The 23117-nt window shown below is 44.4% G+C and overlaps 1 protein-coding gene across 1 annotated transcript in view; it reads right to left on the bottom strand.

The window, feature by feature from the left end:
• Window positions 1-772: 772 nt before the first annotated feature.
• LOC119444305 (zinc transporter 7-like) overlaps window positions 773-23117 on the bottom strand; it is a 205626-nt gene continuing 183281 nt past the window's right edge. Inside the window, exons 9-13 of the mRNA XM_049664531.1 lie at window positions 19152-19217; window positions 14445-14580; window positions 12882-12972; window positions 3877-4026; window positions 773-817 (exon numbers count right to left, since the gene is read on the bottom strand). Coding sequence (XP_049520488.1) covers window positions 773-817; window positions 3877-4026; window positions 12882-12972; window positions 14445-14580; window positions 19152-19217 — 488 coding nt within the window. The remainder of the gene's footprint in view (window positions 818-3876; window positions 4027-12881; window positions 12973-14444; window positions 14581-19151; window positions 19218-23117) is intronic.

Here is a 23117-nt window from a genome sequence, read left to right as displayed (position 1 = left end):
ACACGAGTCTAGGTAGCTCCTCCGTTCTGCAGGGGGTGGTCCCCTCAATCCAGGTGTCCAGCGTCGTTAGCTGCCCTTCTCGCTCGGTTGACCAGGTTGAGCTGGTCCGTCGAGTCGAAGCTGCACAGCGCTGCCTCCCATTGCCGTGTGGTGAGGTGTGTTATGGGTGTGAGCTGTGGTGTGCTTGCGCGAGCCCATAGCATGTAGGTAAAGCGTTGCGCATTGATCGAAGTGTGGGCATTTATAGGAATAGAAGCGTAAGTTATGTGGCCGTTGCGTAAAACTTGCCGTATGAATGGAAAATAGCTGAACTATATTCACGTTCACTTTTAGAACAAGTAAATGTTCCACAAAAGGTTTTGGCATGTTAGTTCATAGAGTACTTATTCAGCTCAAACATTTCGATCAGAAGACTAGAATTTATTATATTCAAAATTCAGGTAGCATTGATTGCTGAAAAACACTTTGTTTCGAAAAGGTTAGGCACATGAGTACGTCAGCAAAATCAGGAGACAATATCTAAATGAATAAAAATTTGCAAACGCTTAGCCATGTCATTGCTTTTGACAAGGCGTCTGTTGTAGAAAAGTCTACGACATGCACGACCGAGGAGTCTACAGGATAGCAGCAGGTCGTTGTCAGCGTCTGCTGTTCATTTAGGTCAATTATAAAGAGGTTCAGCTGTCTGCACAACACAAAATGCGGAAGAGACTTGAGGAAGGAAATCTCGAGGCGTCACGGCCCTATGAACTAGTCGGTGGTCGCCCAGACTTCAAGAAGTAAAATCCGTCTGTACGTACAACTGCTTCACCCCAACCTGCATGTCAAAAAATCGACACCGAAGATTATGTTATGACTCCATGTCTCTTACTATGATAAGGTGTGCGTCTCAAAAGATCATAAGTAATCAGAAATAATAACTATTTATAACTAATCAGATCATAACTAACCTAGTAGCACTTAGCAGAGTATATTAACAATTATGCAATTCAACTATATGATTAGTTCCTTTAGCTTAGTATTCCACTTACACAACTACGACTTTGAGAAGAGGGGCGAGGGGGGAGCGCAGGATATGCGTTCCTGAACACGCGGGCATGTTCTGTATAATTCTTGTCTTTCATTTAAAAAAGTAGCAGTTTCGCCCGAACGGCGCAGCATCAATTGCGACAGCTAATTTACTAGTAGAGAACTATAGCGGTGTAAGGATAGTAGTTTTAGCGGCTGCATAAACTTGGACCCATTCACTTAATAACTGAATTAACAAGCATGGTGTCAGCGCGCACAAGCAAACATGAATAGATCACACTCGATGACCGCACACAAGCGCTGTCAAAACGCCGGCGTGAGCAAGCGCGCCAGCAGCAGCGAGCGAGGGTTCGTGCGGTCTACCGCTTCAACGGAAACTAAGCGGCGAGAGGGCACAGCTCATAGGAAGGTTGGAGCCATGCTGCAGATCGCTTTCAAGATACGGTGCGCGCGACCGCCCGCCACCGCTCAACGTACAAGTACGCAGTTGCTCTCAGAGCAGAAGCCGCCCCCCTTCCCTCCCGCGCTGCCTTCTCGCTTTCGGCCTTTCGCCTGCGAGATTCCAGTTTCCCGTGCGCCCGGCCGCAAGATCGCATTTGGTGCCACAGCTAAACGTCGCCTCCCCTCCCTCCCTTCCCCCCCCCTCACGACCTTTCGCACGACAGAAAAAGGCGCGTTTGCTCTCCGCCATGCGTTCGCTCTCCGTGAAAGCGCGCGTCCCTCGCGCGCTTTCACTCGCGCATACAGTATTTGGCGCACGGCAGCGATTTGATCGCCGTTTTACTTTATACAAAGCTATCGCTATCGCTATATAATTGCTATCGCAATAAAACGAAATTTCGGAGCATAGACCAGTGTCGATATTGCCCATGATTTCTAAAGGTTTCGAGAAGATAATCTACAATCAATTATATCCTTTCTGCAAAAGTGCGTGATAACGAAATGTCAGTACGCCCTGTTCTAGAAAATGAATCAACAGAACTTGCTCTTCTCGACCAGGAAAATATATATTGGATATATCTGAAAAAAAAAACAATTTGTCCTTTGGATTTTTTTCATCTTACGCAAACTTTTGATTACATAATTTATCAAATAAAACTTAATGATTTAAGTCAGCATGGCATCCGTGGGCTACCCTGATGTTCTCAAAGGTTAACTTCAAAAATGACGTTAGTTTGTATCGATGAATGAAATAGTATAAGACAGAAAGCAAATAACCTTCGGAGTACCACATGGTAGCGTTCTCCGGCCTTTGATCTTTAATATGTACATAGATCGGCATCTTGATCAGATGCCGATCCTTTCCATAAAGCTAATACCATTTTAGATAAAATAAGCACATGGGCAGGCAATAAGCAATTAAAGATAAATACGAAAATAGAAAGGCTGTAATGTTTAATTCTATAGGTAGGCATGTTCCTATAAAATGTTACGTTGTTTTTCACTGCTCGGAGATACATCGAGTTAGCCCTATTAGGGTACTTCAGTGTATTTCCAGTATCACTGCAATGGGATGATCATGTCAATACCATCTTACAAAAGTTAGGTGTGATAACGGGAATTCTGAATGGAAACCGCTACCTAATTTCAAAGTCAATAAAATTGTTGATTTATAATGCCTTGTTTGCTTCGTATCTAAACTATTACTATTGTAATTTGGTCTTGGTCTGGGGTCAAATGCAGAATGAAACCTGTCGCAGCGATTACTAATGCAAAAAAATATTTTTCGGAATAATTGAGAATATACCAATTCTACATCCCACTGCCCACCTAATTAATCAATTTAAAATAATTAGAACACACTACTTATGAGTACAAATTGTTGCGTGAATATCGCCTGAATTATGACCGATATGATTATATCTCCATGGGGTTAGTAAATCTAGATCAGAAAGACGTATCCTATAACACCAGAGCAACAGAAGTATAGAATGTTTCATTATGTCGCACTGGCTATGGTCAGCAAACGCTTCACAACAAACATCCGCGCTTACTAAATGACTGTAATAAAAAGAATCGATATTCGCGAAGATTATCTGACTTGTGCGCGTTCTTTCTAGCCTAAGTTTGAGCTCTAGAGCAGTCTTTGATAGAAAGTTTTCTATGGACGTGCTATAAGGGTTATTATTTATATGGTTTATGGAATTTTTAGAAATCGGCAGTGGCAGATAGCAGAATTCTTATCGTTGATCCGGATCCTTAGAAGAGGCGCACATTACTAGCCCGAGAAATCAAAACACATATTCAACTAAATACCTTATTAGTTAATTACTTTACTGCACATGTTACAATTTATGAATTTTAGCCATTGAGTTTGCAAGAAACATCCACTTCAAATAAATCTGCAGGATAACGCCAGTGTTGGGATCATATTTCCCAAAGTGTAGGACGAAATACATAGGCGTTCCAATTACTTTTGTGCTGCACTCTATAAAAGGGCGTTTTTGTAGAAAAGTAAGGGATGCAACGGTGCATTTTACGGTGAATCTGATGGCGCATATCTGAAAACTGGTGTCATTCTGGAAATTCATTCCAAGTGGACACACCTGACAAGTTCACAGGCAACAATTCGTAAATTGCAATATGCGCCGTAAAGCGATTCGTTAAGAAATTATTTGTTGAATATTTTAAAATTATTTGAATATGTGTTTCGATTTTACATTCAAGTGAGGTCCACCTCTCTGAACAATCTCGCTGAAGGATTATCTGCAACAAGCGATCTTTTTTAATTCCATAAAACTTTAAAATTATCACCCGTCGATTATGGTGTACGAAATCCTTCGTGCTGCTCTCATTTGCTATCATTTCTCCTTTTCCTTACGCTTGTAATGCAAAGCGTGTTCTTGCCTGAGCAAATACGCGATGAGCGTGCGCAATGATGCTGCTGACGTCACTTCCCCTCGCGACTTCGAGCTTCAGCGTGCCAATGAAGACATTCGTGCATAGCGTCCAGAAGTGTGGCTCTTGCACGCTGTAGACACCTTCGTGGCGCCTCACCTGCGTCGTCACCAAAGCTACTTGCATTATAATAGTTTCAGATTGGACCTGGTGATGGAAACCTGGAGACATGGAGACATGGAAACGCAGCACGAATAGAGAAGTTCACAATAGCTATAATTTGTTTTCGGCATTAAACGCAAGACATTTATTGACGATAACGGTTCGCCTCCCTTGAAGAGATTTTCTTTAACGTACGGGGACGCGAACGTAAAGAAGACGTTAGCTCAAGGACGCCATCTCGTGTCTCGTGGTAAACCTGCCTATGCCAAGACAAAGCGCACATCTTTCTGTTCTCGCGGACGCTATATCGTTAAAACACCGCAAGGATAGTGCCCATTAGCCGCTTATAACGAGTCATTTAGGTGAATAAAAAATTTCTCTGTTTATTGGCAATTAAGGAAGGCGTCGTCATCCAGATGCGCGCAAGCGAGAGCCACTGGTGCGCCTATGCCACCTTTTACCGTGCGTGAAGATTGCATGCGTTAAACTTGTCAAATAACGCGCTTCAGCATAGCGCGCATATAAATCATCGAGATCTGATACCATACAAAGCATGTAGAATGATGGACAATCATTTTTTCAGATCTGTAAGGAGCGCATATTTGCTTGAGAACAATATTCTCAAAGTGTGTCATAAGATAGCGAGCAAATCAGCGATATCCGTATGCCGTCTTTATGGCTGAACGTATCTGCACTTTCCTTATTCTCGGGCTGTTTCGATGACCACAGACCGAATGATGTTTAGCTCCTTTCATGTGGACAAGGACCGCAGCGTAAGTCGTTGCAGCTAAGTAAACTTTGTAGGAGGCCTACTTTGTTATGCTAGAAGCTGCTATAGAGATAAACGCGCAGTTTCGCGCTGTACGAACACCACCTCTTTGCAATAGCTACAAGACTAAAACATAATCTTGGATAAGGTGTACTATCTGTTGTAGGCTTCGTATTGCTGATTCATATTGTCAGAGCAAGGTATAAAAACGAAATTATTTAGCAATTATTGTTGCATTCCGGGTTGCTCAGCCATTATTCAGCAAAGTTCTTAGGCGTCACTGGATTTTCGAACCCTGTTTCAGCATCCTATTGAGGCACAAGGGTGCTACTAAATACCGCTAATACTGGAGTCGAGGAATTTACGACCAGTCGTCTAGCAGGTGTTTTCTCTCCAGCCACAGGCAAGCAGCAGGAAGAACAAGCAAGTCGAGCGCTCTCTTGCAACTGGTGATTCATTGGAAACTTGTGTCGAATACATATAAAAGAGAAAACAACAACGCGCACAAATAGACTGCCAAATACGGGTTGAAAAAGCAGGCTGGTACAAGGGCGAGCTGAAGTTTTGAGATTTCTCGAAAAACGAACTCCTGATTAGTTTTAATGACAGATTGGCTGGCTGACACATGACTGCACATGCTTTACAATCTGGAAAGCTTCGGCGATCTTGCGGGTGTGCTCGTCCATGTACCTATAGATTTTACTAACTTCTTCCATACACTAATACTTGTACACTGATACTTGTAAAAGCTGAATTTCTCAACGTACTTTTACCAATGTTTTCTTTTTATCTTGTATATTTATTCGCCACACGTTTCCAATAAAACTGCAGTTGCAAGATAGCGGTCGTGTCTTCCCTTCTTCCTTGGCTTTGTCCTTTTGCGCTGCAAATTACGAATTTGTTCCAATGCGCCCAGTTTTCTATTCTTATGCAGAGTTAGAAAGATAAAACTGTCAGCACACTAACGCGCATAGACTGTTCCCAGGCACTGAGCCTCAACGAATTAGTGTACTACCGGACTGCGTTTCTGGAGCGGTGCAAGGCGAATCACCGAGACTTTTGTTTGAATTGAACGCGTGCTCTTAAAAGGCATCACCTGGTGAAGTGCTCTTCCTTGTAGTGCGAACAACCAGGCGGATTCATTCGCATTAGAGACCCGAAATGGAACATACATGGTGAGTGGCCTTAAAAAGGCGCAAATGTACGAGATTGGTCTGCATTCATAAGCCATTACCTATGTTTACTTATTTATATAGATAAGAAACATAATTTTTTATTTATTCTTTTTGTTTCAAGTACCCTCAAACGTCCAAGTACTATATAGGGGAGTAAAGCAACAGGAAAAAATTATAAAGAAGCCTACAATAACAGCAAGTACAATACTGTAAGTACGGACACAACTGCAAGCAGGTTTTAAAAAAATATGTATTTGCAATGAATGTGCCTGGAAAATTAAACTGAGTAAGGTGTGCAGCTAAGTAACACATCTGAACAATGTTAGACTAACGGCAAGATATAGCAATGAGAGAAAAGGTATAAGAGCAAATAAATAACGAAAAGAACACATGTGCCAAGGATAACGCAAACTGAGAGGTTAGGTACAGATTTATCATATAATATACAATGCCAGCTCTACTGAGGAAATTCAGAAGGGTTCGCAGCTTATAAAAGCTGAAAGCCTGCGTCGGTAGAATAGGAAGTCAGTTATTCTCGCTACTAACGCGAGCAGATTCGATTCTTGCGAAGTGGGTGGACAAAATAAACTTGAGAAGGTGGTTATGTTGCAGCAAATATACTCAAAGTTTGTTTTATTAGAAATGAGGGAGGAGCGGTAATTAAGTAGGCATTGTGCCGATATTGTTGTGTACGGATTGATGGTATTAACTTCTATTAAAGACACACAGTCGAAACAGCATTCTGAGCAACAACAGACTAGGTAGTGACATGCTGGATTCCATACCTGTTGCACTAGTTGTAGTTCAGCCATAGTTTGACAGGATGAAATGGACGGCGTTTTTTTTTTTTTTTACAAGCTCTCGTGCTCAAGCGAACTTAACCTCATTAGAATCTTTTACAGCAGCGGCGTATTCTAATTTTCTTCGCACTATTGTTTTTATCATTAACGTTATTGTAGCTGCGCCGAAGATACCCTAAATGTGGCTTGCAATGTTATAATTGGTGTGCCATAAGGAGCCTAAAATAATGTCGCAGTCATATGTATGCCACTGTAACAGTAGGATGACACAGGCTCGAGCTGGAAGCACTTGATTGAGATTAAATCCTTCTCACGTCGGTGAGAAGCACACACCGTTTACAATTTCCGGTATATAATCTCATTGGACACTTCTCGCTCTTATAAGCAATATTATTCAGATCGCACGGCAAAATGAGACATCTCCAGCGTTACTAATTTCTCAATATACCAAGCAGTAAGCGGCTTATAAATGTATGCGAGATGAAATAGAACCGGGCAAACCATTATTACAGATCAAGAAAAGCAGCGGCCCCAATATCTGTCGTTGGGGCAATTCAGACTTTATATTTTTGAAACTACCATCATAATCACTGACAGAAATGTAAAGAAATCGGTTGAGTGTTCAATCCAGGTTAGTGAATGGTCACGTATATTAATTTAGAATAGCTTAAGTAATATTAATTGATATGCTATCAAAAGTAATCGAGAAATAAAAAAATACATTCATCCAGTGAATAATTGTTGAAAATGAAATTCACACCAAAATGAAAATGAGCAATTGCGCGTTAAGCGAAATAAACGCCGAAAGCCATGTTGAGTCCGTAACTTTTTACATATATATAATGGCCCCAACCACTTCTGTAGGTGCTATGTGGCCTAAAAAGGAACCACGAAATTTGCTTTAAAACGAAATTATATATGTTTTGCTTCCATTGTCGGCCTGTCCGGACCCAGAGATTCTTAGCACCCTCTACCGCATAGCAGGTCTGACCGCCGCCTTGGTCAGGTGCTCTGCAGCCACTGGGAACTGAGGGCCATGGGTTAATCGTGGGAGTCATGAGGGAGGTAGTGGCCGAATACTGCACAAGGGAGGCATATTCCTGTTCTGGTGAGGGAGTTGCTTTGATGAAGCTTAGTGGGCCTTCCCAGTTTGGTTGCACCTGAACTAGTATAGCCCCACTAGCTCTCGGCAATATATTTTTTTCTTGCCGGTGTGCAGGCACCACTTCATGCCTGAAAATGTGGTGGACTGGAGTAGGATTCGAACTTACGACTGGAAACTGAACCTGGCAACTTTTAACACGCGCACCCTCTCGAGTGAGGCTAGCTTAGCAGGACTATTTGAAGAATTATCAGGCACAATTGCCTGGGATATTATTGGCCTTAGTGAGCTTAGAAGAACTCGTGGGGCCTACACAATGCTGACTAACGGCCACGCCCTGTGCTACAGAGGTCTTCCAGACAAGATAGAATCCGGGGTAGGATTTCTAGTCCATAACACCATCGCTGGCAACATTGATGAATTCTACAGCATTAATGAGAGGGTAGCAGTCGTCGTAATAAAGCTGAATAGGAGGTACAAAATGAAGATAGTACAAGCCTACGCCCCAACCTCTAGTCACGAAGATGAAGAAATAGAACAGTTTTATGAAGATGTTGAATTAGCAATGAGAAACGTGCGAACTCTATATACTGTAGTCATGGGCGACTTCAATGCAAAAGTGGGGGGAAAGCAGCTTGGTGAGCAAGCAATTGGCAACTACGGCATCGATTCTAGGAATGCAAGAGGAGAGATGTTAGTAGAATTCGCGGATAGGAATAGGCTCCGAATAATGAATACCTTCTTCAGGAAGCGCAGCAACAGGAAGTGGACCTGGAAAAGCCCTAATGTAGAAACAAGGAATGAAATAGATTTCATACTCTTCGCCGATCAAAGCATAGTGCAGGATGTAGAAGTGTTAGGTAAGTTAAAGTGCAGTTACCATAGGTTAGTGAGATTTAGGATTTCTCTCAATTTGAAGAGAGAAAGAGTGAAATTAGTCAAGAGGAAACAGGCCAACCTAGAGGCAGTAAGGGTAAAAGCAGACCAATTCAGGCTGGTGCTCGCAAACAAATATTAAGCTTTAGAAAACGAAGATAAAGACAACATAGAGGTAATCAACGAAACCGTAACTAGGTTGATCTCAGAAGCAGCAATTAAAGTGGCAGGTAAGGCACCAAGGCAACCAGTAGGTAAGCTCTCCCAAGAAACAGAGGACCTAATAAAGAAACGATAAAACATGAAAGTGTCCAACTCAAGAGATCAGATAGAATTCGCTGAACGGTCAAAACTGATCAACAAGACGAAAGTAATGGATATTCGAAATTATAACGTGGGAAAGATTGAGGAAGCCGTGAAATATGAATGCAGCATTAAATCAGTAAGAAGAAAGCTTGGCATAGGGACAAGGCAAGATGTATGCACTGAAAGATAAGCATGGTAATATCATCAGCAATTTCGATGACATAGTAAAAGCAGCGGAGGAATTCTATACTGACCTGTACAGTGCCCAAAACAGCCAAGCTACTTTCATTCGAAATAAAGATGAACCGGATACAGAGGCTCCTTCTATAACTAGCGATGAAGTTAGAAGGGCCTTGAAAAACATGACCAGGGGAAAAGCTGCTGGAGAAGATGGAATGACAGTAGATTTAATCAAAGATGGAGGAGATATCATGCTTGAAAAGCTTGCGGCCCTTTATACACAATTCCTCACAACTTCAAGTGTACCAGAGAGCTGGAAGAACGCCAACATTATACTAATCCATAAGAAGAGAGACAATAAGAATTAAAGAATTATAGACCCATTAGATTGCTTTCGGTATTGTATAAATTTTCAATAGAATCAGGGCAACAATTGACTTAAGCCAACCAAGAGAACAGGCTGGCTTCAGGAAGGGATATTCTACGATGGATCATATCCATGTCATTAATCAGGTAATCGAGAAATCTGCGGAGTACAATCAACCTCTCTATATGGCTTTCATAGATTATGCAAAGGCATTGGATTCAGTAGAGATACCAGCAGTCATAGAGGCATTGCGTAATCAAGGAGTACAGGAGGCATACGTGAATATCTTAGCAAACATCTACAAGGATTCCACAGCTACCTTGATTCTCCACAAGAAAAGTAGAAAGTTACCTATCAAGAAAGGGGTCGAGGCAAGGAGACACAATCTCTCCAATGCTATTCACTACATGCTTAGAAGAAGTATTCAAGCTCTTAGACTGGGAAGGCTTAGGAGTGAGGATCAACGGCGAATATCTCAGCAACCTTCGGTTTGCAGATGACGTTGTCCTATTCAGCAACAATGGAGACGAATTACAGCAAATGATTGAGGACCTTAATCGAGAAAGTGTAAGAATTGGGTTGAAGATGAATATGCAGAAGACAAAGATCATGTTCAATAGCCTGGCAAGAGAACAAGAAGTCAGGAGAATTCAGGATCACCGTCAGCCTCTAGAGTCTGTAAAGGAGTACGCTTACCCAGGTCAATTACTCACAGGGGACCCTGATCACGAGAAAGAAATTTACAGCAGAACAAAATTGGGTTGGAGTGCATACGGCCGGCATTGCCAAATTCTGACTGGGAGCTTACCACTGTCGCTGAAAAGAAAAGTGTACGTCATTGCATTCTACCGGTGCTAACATATGGGGCAGACACTTGGAGGTTAACAAAGAAGCTCGAGAACAAGTTAAGGACCGCACAAAGAGCGATGGAACGAAAAATCTTAGGACTAACGTTAAGAGACAGTAAGAGAGCGGTGTGGATCAGAGAACAAACGGGGATAGCCGGTATTCTAGTTGACATTAGGCGCAAGAAATGGAGCTAGGCAGGCCATGTAGCATCCTACGCCTGCCTGGCAGGCAGGCGTAGGATGGATAACCGGTGGACCATAAGGGTAACAGAATGGATACCAAGAGAAGGGAAGTGCAGTAGAGGTCGGCAGAAAACTGGATGGGATGATGAAGTTAGGAAATTTGCAGGCGCAAGTTGGAATACACTAGCGCAAGACAGGGGTAATTGGAGATCGCCGGGAGAGGCCTTCGTCCTGCAATGGACATAAAATATAGGCTGATGATGATGATACATGTTTTGAGCTACAAGGAGCTCTTGGAGCAGCGCTCGCCGCGTTTCGGACTCCACGAAAGAACGCTTCTTTTTCTGTAGGCACCTTGTCCGCGATTGCAAATTCAACCTAAATGCTACGGTGCGTATTTCTCTACTTTGTATGCATGTGTGCTAGATATGAGTGGGCCATTTCATTATCACCTTTGTGCTCTCGAATATTATGCCATAGGCATATTCGTAGACAGGCAGCTCTACCATCCATTAAATGATGCGTTATCACTCAAGCATGGTTCAGACCCGCAGCGTAGCCTTAGCGGTCAAGAGGACAATTGCTATAGTCGTACGCTGGTACGGTCGTCTATCTATGAAGTAGGGTGTCCTCACTGGAAGACATCTTCGCAAATGATATAGCGCACTCATACTAGGGAGACATCCTACTACACAAAAAGGCGTCCGTGCAGCCGAAGGCGTCTGCTCGCCGGAGTAGGTGAGGCGTACGTACGCTATGAGACCGCAGTACGCCGTGGCGCTCAATCTACACGCCCCAGAAGTTCTAACAGCTTGTCCAACAGATTTTCAAGTTGACTGTGATCGGTGAACCTGAAAGATGCGTCTCTGAAGACGAAGACGTGTTGTTACGCAGCAGGTCACTGACCAAATTTTCTGCCTGAGGCGAGTGGTACCTTTTATGCAGAACCGTGACGTGTGTTTGTCACCCGCTGACAAAGCAGGGAGGATTCATGATCATGCCTACTAGAACTTTTCAAACAATATCTGTGAACGCCCTTTGCTCCAACTTCAAATAATTCCAGACGTTTCGTTGTGAAAAGTTAAAGCTAATGCTAGAAATGTTTGCTCTGAGCTAGGCTTGAATAAGGTGTCTAACTCGAATAAGTTTTCTAACGCAGAGATATGTACGGCATGTAATCAGTTACAGGACCCGTGCTAGTCAACGTGGAACGTTTCCCAGAGCCACTCTCTTTTTAGTTGCGAATCACGTTCACTCTGTGGGACCCGAATGTCTATGCCCAAAAGCAATGGGTATGTTTCCGTTTGTGCACGGCACCTGTACCCAGCTACCTCTCATTGGCCCGATACGACAGAGCGTTGTGCGACATTTTGCATAAGTTCCGAATGCTAATGCTATTCCTTTACGTGGACGACTTCTCAGTCATCCTACCCAGCGGCTGTTCTCTAACTTATATTGAAGCGGCATCTGCACTGGCGTCTTTCCGAGCAGGTTAAATGTACCCACTGTACCTACAAAATCCGTGAGGGCGGGTCCAAACTTTTTTCGGGATCTGCGCTTGACCTTCTCGGCCTTATCTTTTCTGGAAATACAAGCCACGTGCTAACGAAAACTAGTAAAACGAGGAGTGACCAGACTTTGTGGACTATATCCCAGGAATTCGTTACAGAAATCTTGCTTTCACTTGGCGCAAGACACTTTTCTAACGTCGGTTGGTTGGGCTTCTAGCAAGTCGGGTATCCAAGAACTCTCAACGTCTCTAACAGTAATGAAAGTGCAAGCCACCAAGCATTCACGTGCAATGCTGAAACTAAATATTCAGATAGCAGGAGGAAGCAGCGGTAAAGAACGGCGGTGATGACGTTCTATCGCGACGTTTCCTATCGTCTGAAAAAGGTTGGAGAGCAGCCCCTGTGAAAGTGCTTTTTTCCCCCAACGTCCCCAAAGCTGGTATCTCTATCTAAGGTAACTATGGAAACAAGGAAGCGAAAAAAAGGCTCAAGCTTGCTAAAAAAGCCCAATAACATAATGTGGCATGTGCAGAGTAGGTTTTGTACGAGACCGCGCTTTCGCATGGTAGTGGGTACTCCATGCCATCCACATTACCATATGTCATTCAAAAAATCTGGCGCCAATTACTGTGCTGTTCCTATACTTCGTTCAATACTGCCACTGACTTCCCGCCATGCACGGAAAAGGAACACGAACCTCGAAACATTTGGTGTGTTGCGTGGTGTTCCTCTCACCTTCTCGTAACAGGAAGGCAGCAGGTCCTCGAGCTCTCCAGGCGTCCGCTGCATGAGCACGCTCGAGGAATCCCGAATCAGTGGTACGACACTGCAGCCAGCGCCAGAGCAGCGTCAAACAGTGGGGCGATTGATGTCGACGTAACCTTAAATACAAAACTACACGTACAGCCTCCCGCATTTTTAGCTATATCGTGCGAACGTCCATCACGCGTCATTTTAGCCCCTTTAAGCAGCGATAACCAGCGAGACCGGCATATGTACTCTGGAGTAAGCATTCTCCTGTGCAAGAGTCGTCTAATGCACTGTTCCCTTCAGGACGACGTACGTGTTCTCGCGCGATATAGCTAGAAATGAGGGAGGATGCACATACGTGTGCCGGGAACGGAAGTTCGCGCCCGCGCGTCCACGCATCTGCAGACGGTGCGGGATAGATGGTACGCATCAAGCTCGGCGCGAGCACAGATATCTTCGCCAGACAAATAATATCGGCGCTACGGCTGCCTCACAAAAACACGAAACAACGTCTTCCAAGGCGAAAATATCGAAGTGGGCGCGCATTGGCGCGCGTCCTGTAGGTTACAGCCACCATTCCTCGCGAGGCACGGAAAACGCAAGGCGAGCGAGCGCAAGGTTTTGGGTGCCGGCAAGCGAACGTGTAGTTTGGTATTTAACGCGAAAGCGTGAAGGGCCCCATGTCGCAGAAATTCCGGCGTTGGCGTCGGTGGTGGCGTAAACGCCGGCGTCGTTGGGGGAAATAATCATGCCGAACCACACATTCCCGAACCAACCTAACGCTACGACTACTTCACCCCTTCTCTCTTCTCGTTCTAGCTTTCCGCCTGAGTATGCAAGCTGGGAGGAGGATGAAGACACAGATGTTTTCACTTGCCCCATCGAACTTGTAGGGGTCCCGGCCCATTCGGGGAACGCGCGGAACGAGGCTGCCCACCAACATGCTCGAGGATTTGTCCACACAGCGGCGAGATAGGCCTACAACCCGGAGGACTCGAATAGGGAACCTTTCACCTCAAACAGTGACATTACCACCTTCTATAGAAACTCGAGACGATCGAGACCACCACCTCACCCTAAATTGACCAAGTGTCAAGACATCTCCTGGCATCGACTCCAGACTCATTCAAGTCTTCAACGTAGTGCATCATGCTGACTTAATTGCTCAACTTTTGACTGTTGGTATTGAGCGCGTTATGATAAAATCTACATCAAACTACACGAAGCGGCAGTAAACAATGTCTGGTTGTGGGAAAGGGTGTCTAGGACAACCTAACTATATATTGGAGAGTCACGCAGCGATCTGTTATTATAACTGTTAGTTGTTGACCTATATGAATGAATTATATTAATTTTTGTATTAAGCATCTTATCCAGATTAGACTTCTTGCGATGACTGCGTATTGCATGCAAGCATAGATATCCTATAAGATCGAAATAACTTTAACAATGCCCTGAATTCGATTCATTCATGGTGTAGCAACCGTGAATTCAAGCCTAACACACCAAACACACTTAACACTTCTGCCGCCACCGGGGTAACCTCACCTAATCATAATCAGGATCGCAATAAACAGGGAGCAGATCGGGTCCGCCTGTAGCCAGCCGAAGTTGCTGATCAAGATGGCGGATACCATGACGCCCACACTGCCCATGGTGTCGGCGAGTATGTGCAGGAGCACTCCTGCGCATAATGTGCAGCGCTTGCTACATCGCTTTCCGCTGTGAAGATATAGGACGGATATAACGTCGGGCTAGAAGCAAATATCTCAATTCGCCTTTAGCGCTTGCTATCAACAAGGTGACTTGAACCTAGACAGCCTGGCTGTATCTGGCTCTTTGGGAAATGCCCTTGTTTACTGATTCACTTGAATTATAGACATCGGCTGTTCTTCAATTTTTTCCTCGAGTTGAAGTTTTGAACATGTTTGCTACTAGCTTCCTTGTATATAAAAGTCAACAGTAAACTGATTTTGTACACTATAGCTAATTACGCACTCTATTTGATCTCTTCTTGACAATATACACTATCAGCGAGCCCTCCAAGAGCACTTCTCATTCTGCTAAAGGAAATTCCTGTTGGCTAACGGAGTGTGCACTGCGATGGCAAATAATTAATAAAGTACGCTTACACTAATCGAAATTTCAAATCAGGTCGAATGTGAAGTTTTGATACCTAAGGCCACCATTTGGACCACCGCAGAAGGTTCTCGACCCAAACAGTAATATAACAGTAAACGCCTGTAACAAGGAAGATGAAATTTTGTTCCAGCAATTTCAGACACATTTGGCGACAGCGTTTGCGAGCGCCCTAAAAGCGACCGCTCAACCTGCATATTGCGAACGATGCGCAATACATGCCGAAGTCTGAACTTCATGTCTTTTCCTTCAAGGGCCATTCTAAAAGCTCACATGTCATTGGAAATGTTTCGTGTGACCATCATTAGCGTCAATTGAACTCTGACTTCCTTTAGTTCGGATGTTTTCGCATTTGTTAATTAGCGTACGTAAAGTATCCCGACCCTAACATTGTCATTTTGCGATAGAAAGCATTACAAGTATTGATTAGAAATGGTGGGTTAAAATGATTTAGCTCACAACAAGAAGCCCTTAATAAGCCTATGAAATGTGGTATGGCTTTTCCACTTATCACGGATTTCAATATAGAGAGACTCCGGCCAACCCTACGAGAGCATATTCGGTAATGCTACATCGCAGCGGTCGTGCGCATCGTAACGTCATTTTAAAGCCAACGAAATCGTGTCATATGCTCTCAACTTTGTTCCCTATACCTTAGTCCGGTATCATAACCTTTAGGTACTTTTATGCAATAAGTCGTTAGAAATACAAAGTTCGGTTTAGTCGGTGTGTTTCCTTTCTGAGTGCCAACTGCATTCCATTATATTTTTTATTTCTGTCTCCACCATTAATACAATGAGGAATTCCCCCATTTGCTCAAAAACTAAAGGCCGTAACTAGACTAAGCTCTAATTAGAGACAGGTGGATTCTGTGATATGTTATCAGAAGGTGTACAATTGTTTTTTCAACATTTCCACACAATGTGCATTTGTCGTTTCCGCATTCTTGAAGACGTTCATCTGTCTTCGGCTACTGCGCTTTGAATTGCACTTTTTTCGCTCGGCTTTCATTCTCTCATATTCAATACAATAAAGACGCAGCTACAGCTGCACCTTTATTGCGCCAGCGCTATTTCACGATTTTATCGCTGATTGTAACGCTTTTTCGCCACCGCTGTCCGCGTTAGCGTAATATCATATAAACCAGAAAATAAGTCGAACAATTTTCCTGAAATACACGGGCTAAAGTCACTCCTCGGCTTTATGATGGTTTTTCGCAGAAATCTGAGTCGTCGTCTGCCAACCTATGGCGTATGTTGGCTAACCAAAGCGGCATCGATATGTAAATATGATTGCTGGCATTATTTTTTCTTGTCTCTGTGCCTACTTGCGAGAACTCTTACAATCGACTTTCTGCGATATTTGTTATTTGTCTGGTGAGCGATGAGTAGCGGCGCGTGAAGGTAGTTTTCTGGGGCTTTCAACATACGTTTTGTAGACTTCGTCGAAGCCAAGGGCTCCCTGTCCGCTTAGCGCCAGTTTTGGCGTTTCTAAAGAAAGCGTGCTACATTCGAGGGCCCGAAAGGAACGCTCTCAGCGTGACCGACGTCAAACCTCATGAGCGGCCTTTTATAGCGGTCGGTTGATGGGAACGAGGATGACGTAGTGTGCGAGGCGACCACCGACAAACAGTCGTATTCTGGCGACGCCTCTACAAGTTGGGATGAATGAGACTGTAGCTCCACTGATGGACGAGCGATGCTCTTGTGAAAACAAAAACGTTTCTGCTATTTATGTTTCTTTTTCTCTCTTAGATTCCGAACATTCTCACATGACCTATATTCCGGAGTATACGTAGGTTACTTGCGGTTTTGTTTCCAGGTTGTTTTATGGTCTGAGTCTCCGTTTCTCGTTTAGAGGTAAACAACCCTATCGCCCTTTTATTTTAGCTCACAATACATTGAACATTTCTAAACAGATCTTGCTCTAAGCTACTCGAATTTCGAAGGACGTCCCGACCACGTCTGTCTGTAAAGTTTCATGTCTTAATTCCACAATCTCTTCCCTATTCATTCAAAGAGCTCTCTAATTAGACTGAAAGTTCAAGGGCATTTCGGAAAAGTATAGCACATACTTACACAGCGTAAATCCTCAGAATCAATACCTATTGTCTTTTGTCATAATTATAAAGATTTTTAGTTTTGGTAAACCCACAGGGGCCTATAGCCCCTGTGGCCTATAGCACCTGTCGGTTTATTGGTTGATGGGACCGCGGCCACAATACACATAAGCCCCACAGGGGCTTATATATATTGTGACCAATATAGCAAAGCTTTTGTGTCGCAATTTCAATGTATAGTATCTGCATGATTATTCAGCTTGTGCGTACCATACTCCTTTCTATAGCAATTTTAATCTATAGTATCTGCATGATCATTGATGTTATGGCGACCCACATAGCATACGACTTTCTGTAAGAATGTCAATCTAAGTATCTGCATGATCATTGATGCTGTGGTACCTCACACAACGTATGCGCTATTGTAGCGATTTCAATGCGTTATATCTGCTTGATCATTCAGGTTGTGGTACCCCACATAGCATACTCTTTTCTGTAGAAATTTTGGTCGATAGTATCGGCGTGATCATTGGTGCTGTGGTGCCCCATGTAGGACATGCCCTTCGGTATCAGCACAATCACCATGTTGTGGGGCCCAGTATAGCATACGCTTTTCTGTAGCAATCTCAGTCTATAGTCTCTGCATGGTCATTGATGTTGTGATGCCCCACATAGCATTCGCCTTTCTGTAGCATTCTAAATCTCTAATATCTGCATGATCATTGAGGTTGTGGCTCCGTAGATACCATAGGCTTTTCTGTGCCACTTTCAGTCTATAGTACCTGCATGATGATTGCTTCTGTGGTGCCCTACATAGCATACGCCATATTGTAGCAATTTTAATCTATAGTATCTGCACGATCATCGTTGTTGCAGGGCCCAATATAGCATACGCGTTTCTGTAGAAATTTTGATCTAGTATCTGCATGATAATTGCTGTTGTAGTGCTCCACGTAGCATAAGCCTTTCTGTGGCGTTCTCAATCTATTGTATTTCCATGAACAATGGGGTTGTGGTGCCATACATAGCATACGCCTTTCTGTAGCAGTTTCATTCTCCATGATCTACACGATCATCATTGTTGTGGGGCGCATTATAGTATACGCTTTTCAGTAGCCTTTTCAGTCTATAGTATCTGCATAATCATTGAGTTTTTTGTGCCATACATAGCATATGATTTTCTGTGGCAATGTCAGTCTACAGTATCTAGATGATCATTCCTGCTGTGGTACCCCACATAGCATATGCAAAAGTGTAGCAATTTCAATCTATAGTATTTCCACGATCATAATTGTTGCGGGGCCCAATATAGCATACGCATTTCTGTAGCAATTTTAATCTAGTATCTGCATTATCATCGATGCTGTGGTGGACCACCTATCGTACGCCTTAATGTAGCATTCTCAATCTATAGTATCTGCAGGATCATTGATGCTGTGGTCCCTGCATTATCACTGATGTTGTGGTGCTCCGCAGAGCATACGCCTTTCTATAGCAATTAAGATCATTGACGTCGTGGTGATCCATATAGCAGAAGCATTTCTGTACCACACTCAATCTATAGTCTCTGCATGGTCATTGAAGTTACGGTAGCCCACATGAGATACGATATGAAAACTTAGAAAAACATGCATTTTATCTGCGTAAACTGAACGATTGAGGAATTAGCAGTTTCGCGAGGAGTTTTGACGGTATTGTTCTTTCGAGGCAAGTATATAGAGACGAGTGCTAGATGACACGTAACTTCAAGGACAAACGTCAATGTACTTCTCATTGAGAATGTATTTATTTCTGTCCGCTGTATCGTATAGCTACAATCGTTCTATGATTATACTTTGCATGTGAGTGTTGTGTCCACCACCTCTTTCATAATTTCATTAGATTTCGTGACCGTTTCTGCTACACGTGTTGTGGATAGCCTGACTTCTTGCTCGACTCTGGTTGTTGCAATATCTAAACACGTGACTGGATATGCTTTGGATTATCAAGTTGCTACACAATTTGCACGCGGCGGTAAACAACTGTGATATCCCCTTTGTATCTACTACTGTATTTACCTTGCATTATCTGGCTCTTCTTCTTTATAGGTGCACCGGTGCCGTTGCTTTTGTTACGGTAGATACCTGCGTAGGAGCATCGGTCAAGCCAGCGATAGTGTGTTAAAGAGACCGTGAAACGATTTTGATTATTTTGTACAAACGTACTCGTCATTAGGGCAGGTCCTTCTGATCATTAAGTGACACATTTAAGCACTCAGCGTAAAGCGTATAATTTGTTATCAAGTTTTAAAAATGTGCATCGCTCCCAATTGCAGTGGCGCCGCTCCCCTGAGTTTGCAGACACCCCATCCCAATCGACGCGTTTGCCCAACTGACGTCAGTTGGGCGACGTATCCGATTGGCTACGCACATCAAAATTTTTTCCAACGTTATGGTGAAGAAATGTTGCTCGTATTAGTTGAACTGTTAGTTAATTTGTTCTTAAAAATGGCGGAATTTTAACTCTTGTAAACATAGCTATCACGAGCGAAATGTCTGTTTGGCTTAGTTTTTCACAGACTGTTCACACAGTGTTTCATTAATGCACGATTCCGCACTTGATAAGCTTCTACATAACGTGTTAGTATGGCCTCCCTTTGCTCCGCTGTTTCAGCAACCAATTTTGCCTTTGCTTGAGATTTCGCAGCCTGCCGTCTAGCTATATCTACTGGATGATTGGATTCAGCCAGTCGCTTGCGCTGAAACGCACGCACAAACGGCCCAGCCGGCGTGCCATCCATGGCGGGACTGAGTGAATAAGCGCCGGCGAAGCAGCCACTAAACCCTCACCTAGTCACGTGGTACCACAGCGGCGAGGCTCTGAGCGAGCGCAGCTGCGACGCCTCTCCGCAGCGGATCACGTGGCGTGGCGTCACACCTGCCGCACTTGCGTTCCGGCGGCTCAAAGTCAATGCAACACGATGAATGACCTTGCCATACATTGCGTAGTAGAGCTTTCGCTCTAATAAGTAACAGAAACAAAATACACAACGACAATTTATCAGCACACTCAGTCACTTCCGGCACACAGCAAGTTCCGTCTGCTTGTGCTCCGTGTCAACGTTACTACAACCAACTCTAGGGAGCCTACATGCAATGCCGTTTGAATGTAGGCTCCCTAACCAACTCAGTTTCGCAGCTCCGCATATTGGCCAGCGCAAGCATGTGGGCCGCGCGGTGGTCGCGCGAACTAACGGCGCTGCGGTCGAGTCCGGCTACCGGTTGGCCGCGTCGGCTGTTGCTGCAGCAGCGCGGCAGCTTGGTATTGCACACGCGTTCGCTCGTGTGCGTCGATTTTCTGCGTCGATGCATCGATGTTCGCTCGTATGCGCTGCTTCGCAAGAGTAGTATGAATCTAAAGGGCGACGTGAACGCAATTGACTGGATGCGCTCGCCACACAAGGCAGTTCATAATCGATTGTGTGGGAGGGGGATAAAAGCAGGATAGCTATTGAGGGAGGAAGAAAAAAAAGAAAACTACCAGATAGCGTGAAAAAACTTTAAAAATTATTTATTCGTCCATCTGCAAATGGAGAGTTCCCTTAATACTTCCTGTACAGGGTGTGCCAACTATAATGTACCAATATTTAGAAATATGCAAATGCCACGGCATCATCATTGTGATGATGATGATGATGAATTCTTGGTGCATGATAGTCGGGGCACCCTGTATAAGCCATGCATTATCTCGGAGAAAGTTACAGTCGTATTGCGCACTGGCCCGCGTCCCCAAATTTCATTGGGCTCCCCCCTGCTATAAGCTTCCCCATGCGTTTTATATGGAGCCCTGTGTATCCCTATGGGTATTCCCTCTGATCATTTTTTATTGTTCCTTATCTCTTATAAAGCTACCAATCATCTACATTTATATTATAATGATTAAACATTTTAAGTTCACAAATTACGCATTTTTGTGCTGGTACAAGGCATTACACTTCTCGCTTGATGGACCTGTGGTACTCGCCAAAGAATGTTTACGCATTAAAACTAGCGCTTAGCTGACGACTTGTAGCCGCTTGTTCAAGCCGGTGCAAAATAGATCAGCATATCGCATGCTCGACCCCAGCCGGGCTTCACACCTCCGTAGACCAGCGCGAGCACCCAAACCTCCAAACGAACTTCTGCAGGACGCAGCAAATTCGCAGCACCATTACCACATGGGACGCAGCCGCAGCAAAGAAGGCGCGCAACCGGAAGCGCTGCCGGTAGCGCGACTCGATCGCAGCGCCGTTCGTTCACGCGACCGCCGTGGAGCCCATGTTTCCAGCGGAGCTGTCAAACTGAGTTGGTTCTAATAACGTTGCTCCGTGTTGTCACGAGCTGCGTGGTCATTGTTGGTCTCGGGCTTCATTTTGCGAGCAGCATGGTTCGCCCTTGTTGCGCTGTGGGCTGTAAACGTAGCGATCGGCGATAAGTCAAGCTGCGACATCGTGCCCCTCTGCAAGGTGACAGACGAGCTAAGCGGCTGCAGTGCATCGGACTGTCGGTATCCGGCAGGCGCCAGGATCTGTACGTTTGCATCCGTCACTTCACGTCTAAAGACTACTACTATAATGGAGTTTTAGCTTGCCCGGTATTCGGGTAAACGCAAACGCAAGCGGACTGGGAGTTTTACTAGATGAGCCGAGGCGCTAATGTGAACTGCCTGCAGGGTGTAGCCACCTGGTGGCACAGAGCTCAAGCAGACACATAGCTAATATAGCAGTAACAAAGTGTTTTTCTACTTCGCTGCTGGTGCAAATTTTCTGCAGCCTTGCAGGAGCGCAATAGTGAACACGTTGTAATTTAATGTCTTACGCTTGTAACAACAATAGCGGCTCTGTGTTTGGCTAGATAAGCTTTGCGGTATCAGGTAGTTACACCGTGCAGGCCTGTCACGTTTGCCCTAAAGCCCGTTCATCGCAGTGGTAGTAACATGGAGCGGATTTAGTTTACGCCTCCGCCCATCCGCCAAAACGCTCAGCTAGCCTGCGGTTACCAGTATACCGGACACGCTCGGCGCAGCGACAGAACACTAGCAACGCACGCTGCTTTGATGGCTCTCGCTGGGGATCGACGGCCAGGTGGCTAGCGAAGATATTGGAGAGGCTTCGTGCGCTGGCTCCAAGACAACCGAAGGAGGCGACACGAGGTCACACCATGACGCAGAGCCACTGAAGACAGAGCTTAGCCCAAATCATTTGGCGAACACGTTTAGGAGGAAAAGCATTTCTAGGGAGGTGGGTAACTTGCAATCGTCCGTAGCGCTCCTAATGTGAGACGCTTTCTTAAATTATCGCACTAATGTTTTACTGTAGCTGTACCCTTCGTTTCTACAAAATTTGTCTGGACTGTTTCAGGGATTCTTTAAAATTCCTTGTCAATACAGGCGACCCTAAAATTATGGCATGGCACGGTACGGGGAAGACAATGTGGGCGCTATAACATATTTCTAATTCTAATGTTTCTATCACATTTCTGCAGTCCGCCCTCCCGACTGATCCAACATTTTTTGGGCCACCCCCACTTCGCCTGTCCGTCACGCGACGTAAGGAAAACCGTAAAAGCTCTTAACTGACGTGTACACACTCATTATGAATGATTCTGCCATACATAAGAAAACTTATTGACGATTTTGCGGCTTTCTCTCCATTAGGCCTCCGCAATTACTGCAAAGTTTTCGGGCTGCGCCCACTTCACCTGTCTGTCGCGCGACGTCACACGACCGTGAATACGCACCACGTCAAATCGACGTATACTCATTAAAGATGCGTTATTATGCGGAACAAAGCTGAAATTTTCGGGATAGTCTGAGACTGCGCCATTACGAAACGAAAAGGTGACTTCCCTCCGATTGCTCTATAGCACTGGCTACTTAAAGCTGCCGTGGATAATGAATTTATGTGCGTATAGTGAAAATTTTTGCGTGGCAGAATAACATTGTCGAGCTCTTCCTGTACGTTCAGGACATCACTCTGGCAAACTTGCTTCCCTGCATTTTTGCAA

This window comes from Dermacentor silvarum, chromosome 3, assembly GCF_013339745.2.
Source record: "Dermacentor silvarum isolate Dsil-2018 chromosome 3, BIME_Dsil_1.4, whole genome shotgun sequence".
Lineage (NCBI taxonomy): Eukaryota > Metazoa > Arthropoda > Arachnida > Ixodida > Ixodidae > Dermacentor > Dermacentor silvarum.
Note: the sequence above shows the minus strand (reverse complement) of the source record. Positions and strands in the feature narration are given on the sequence as shown.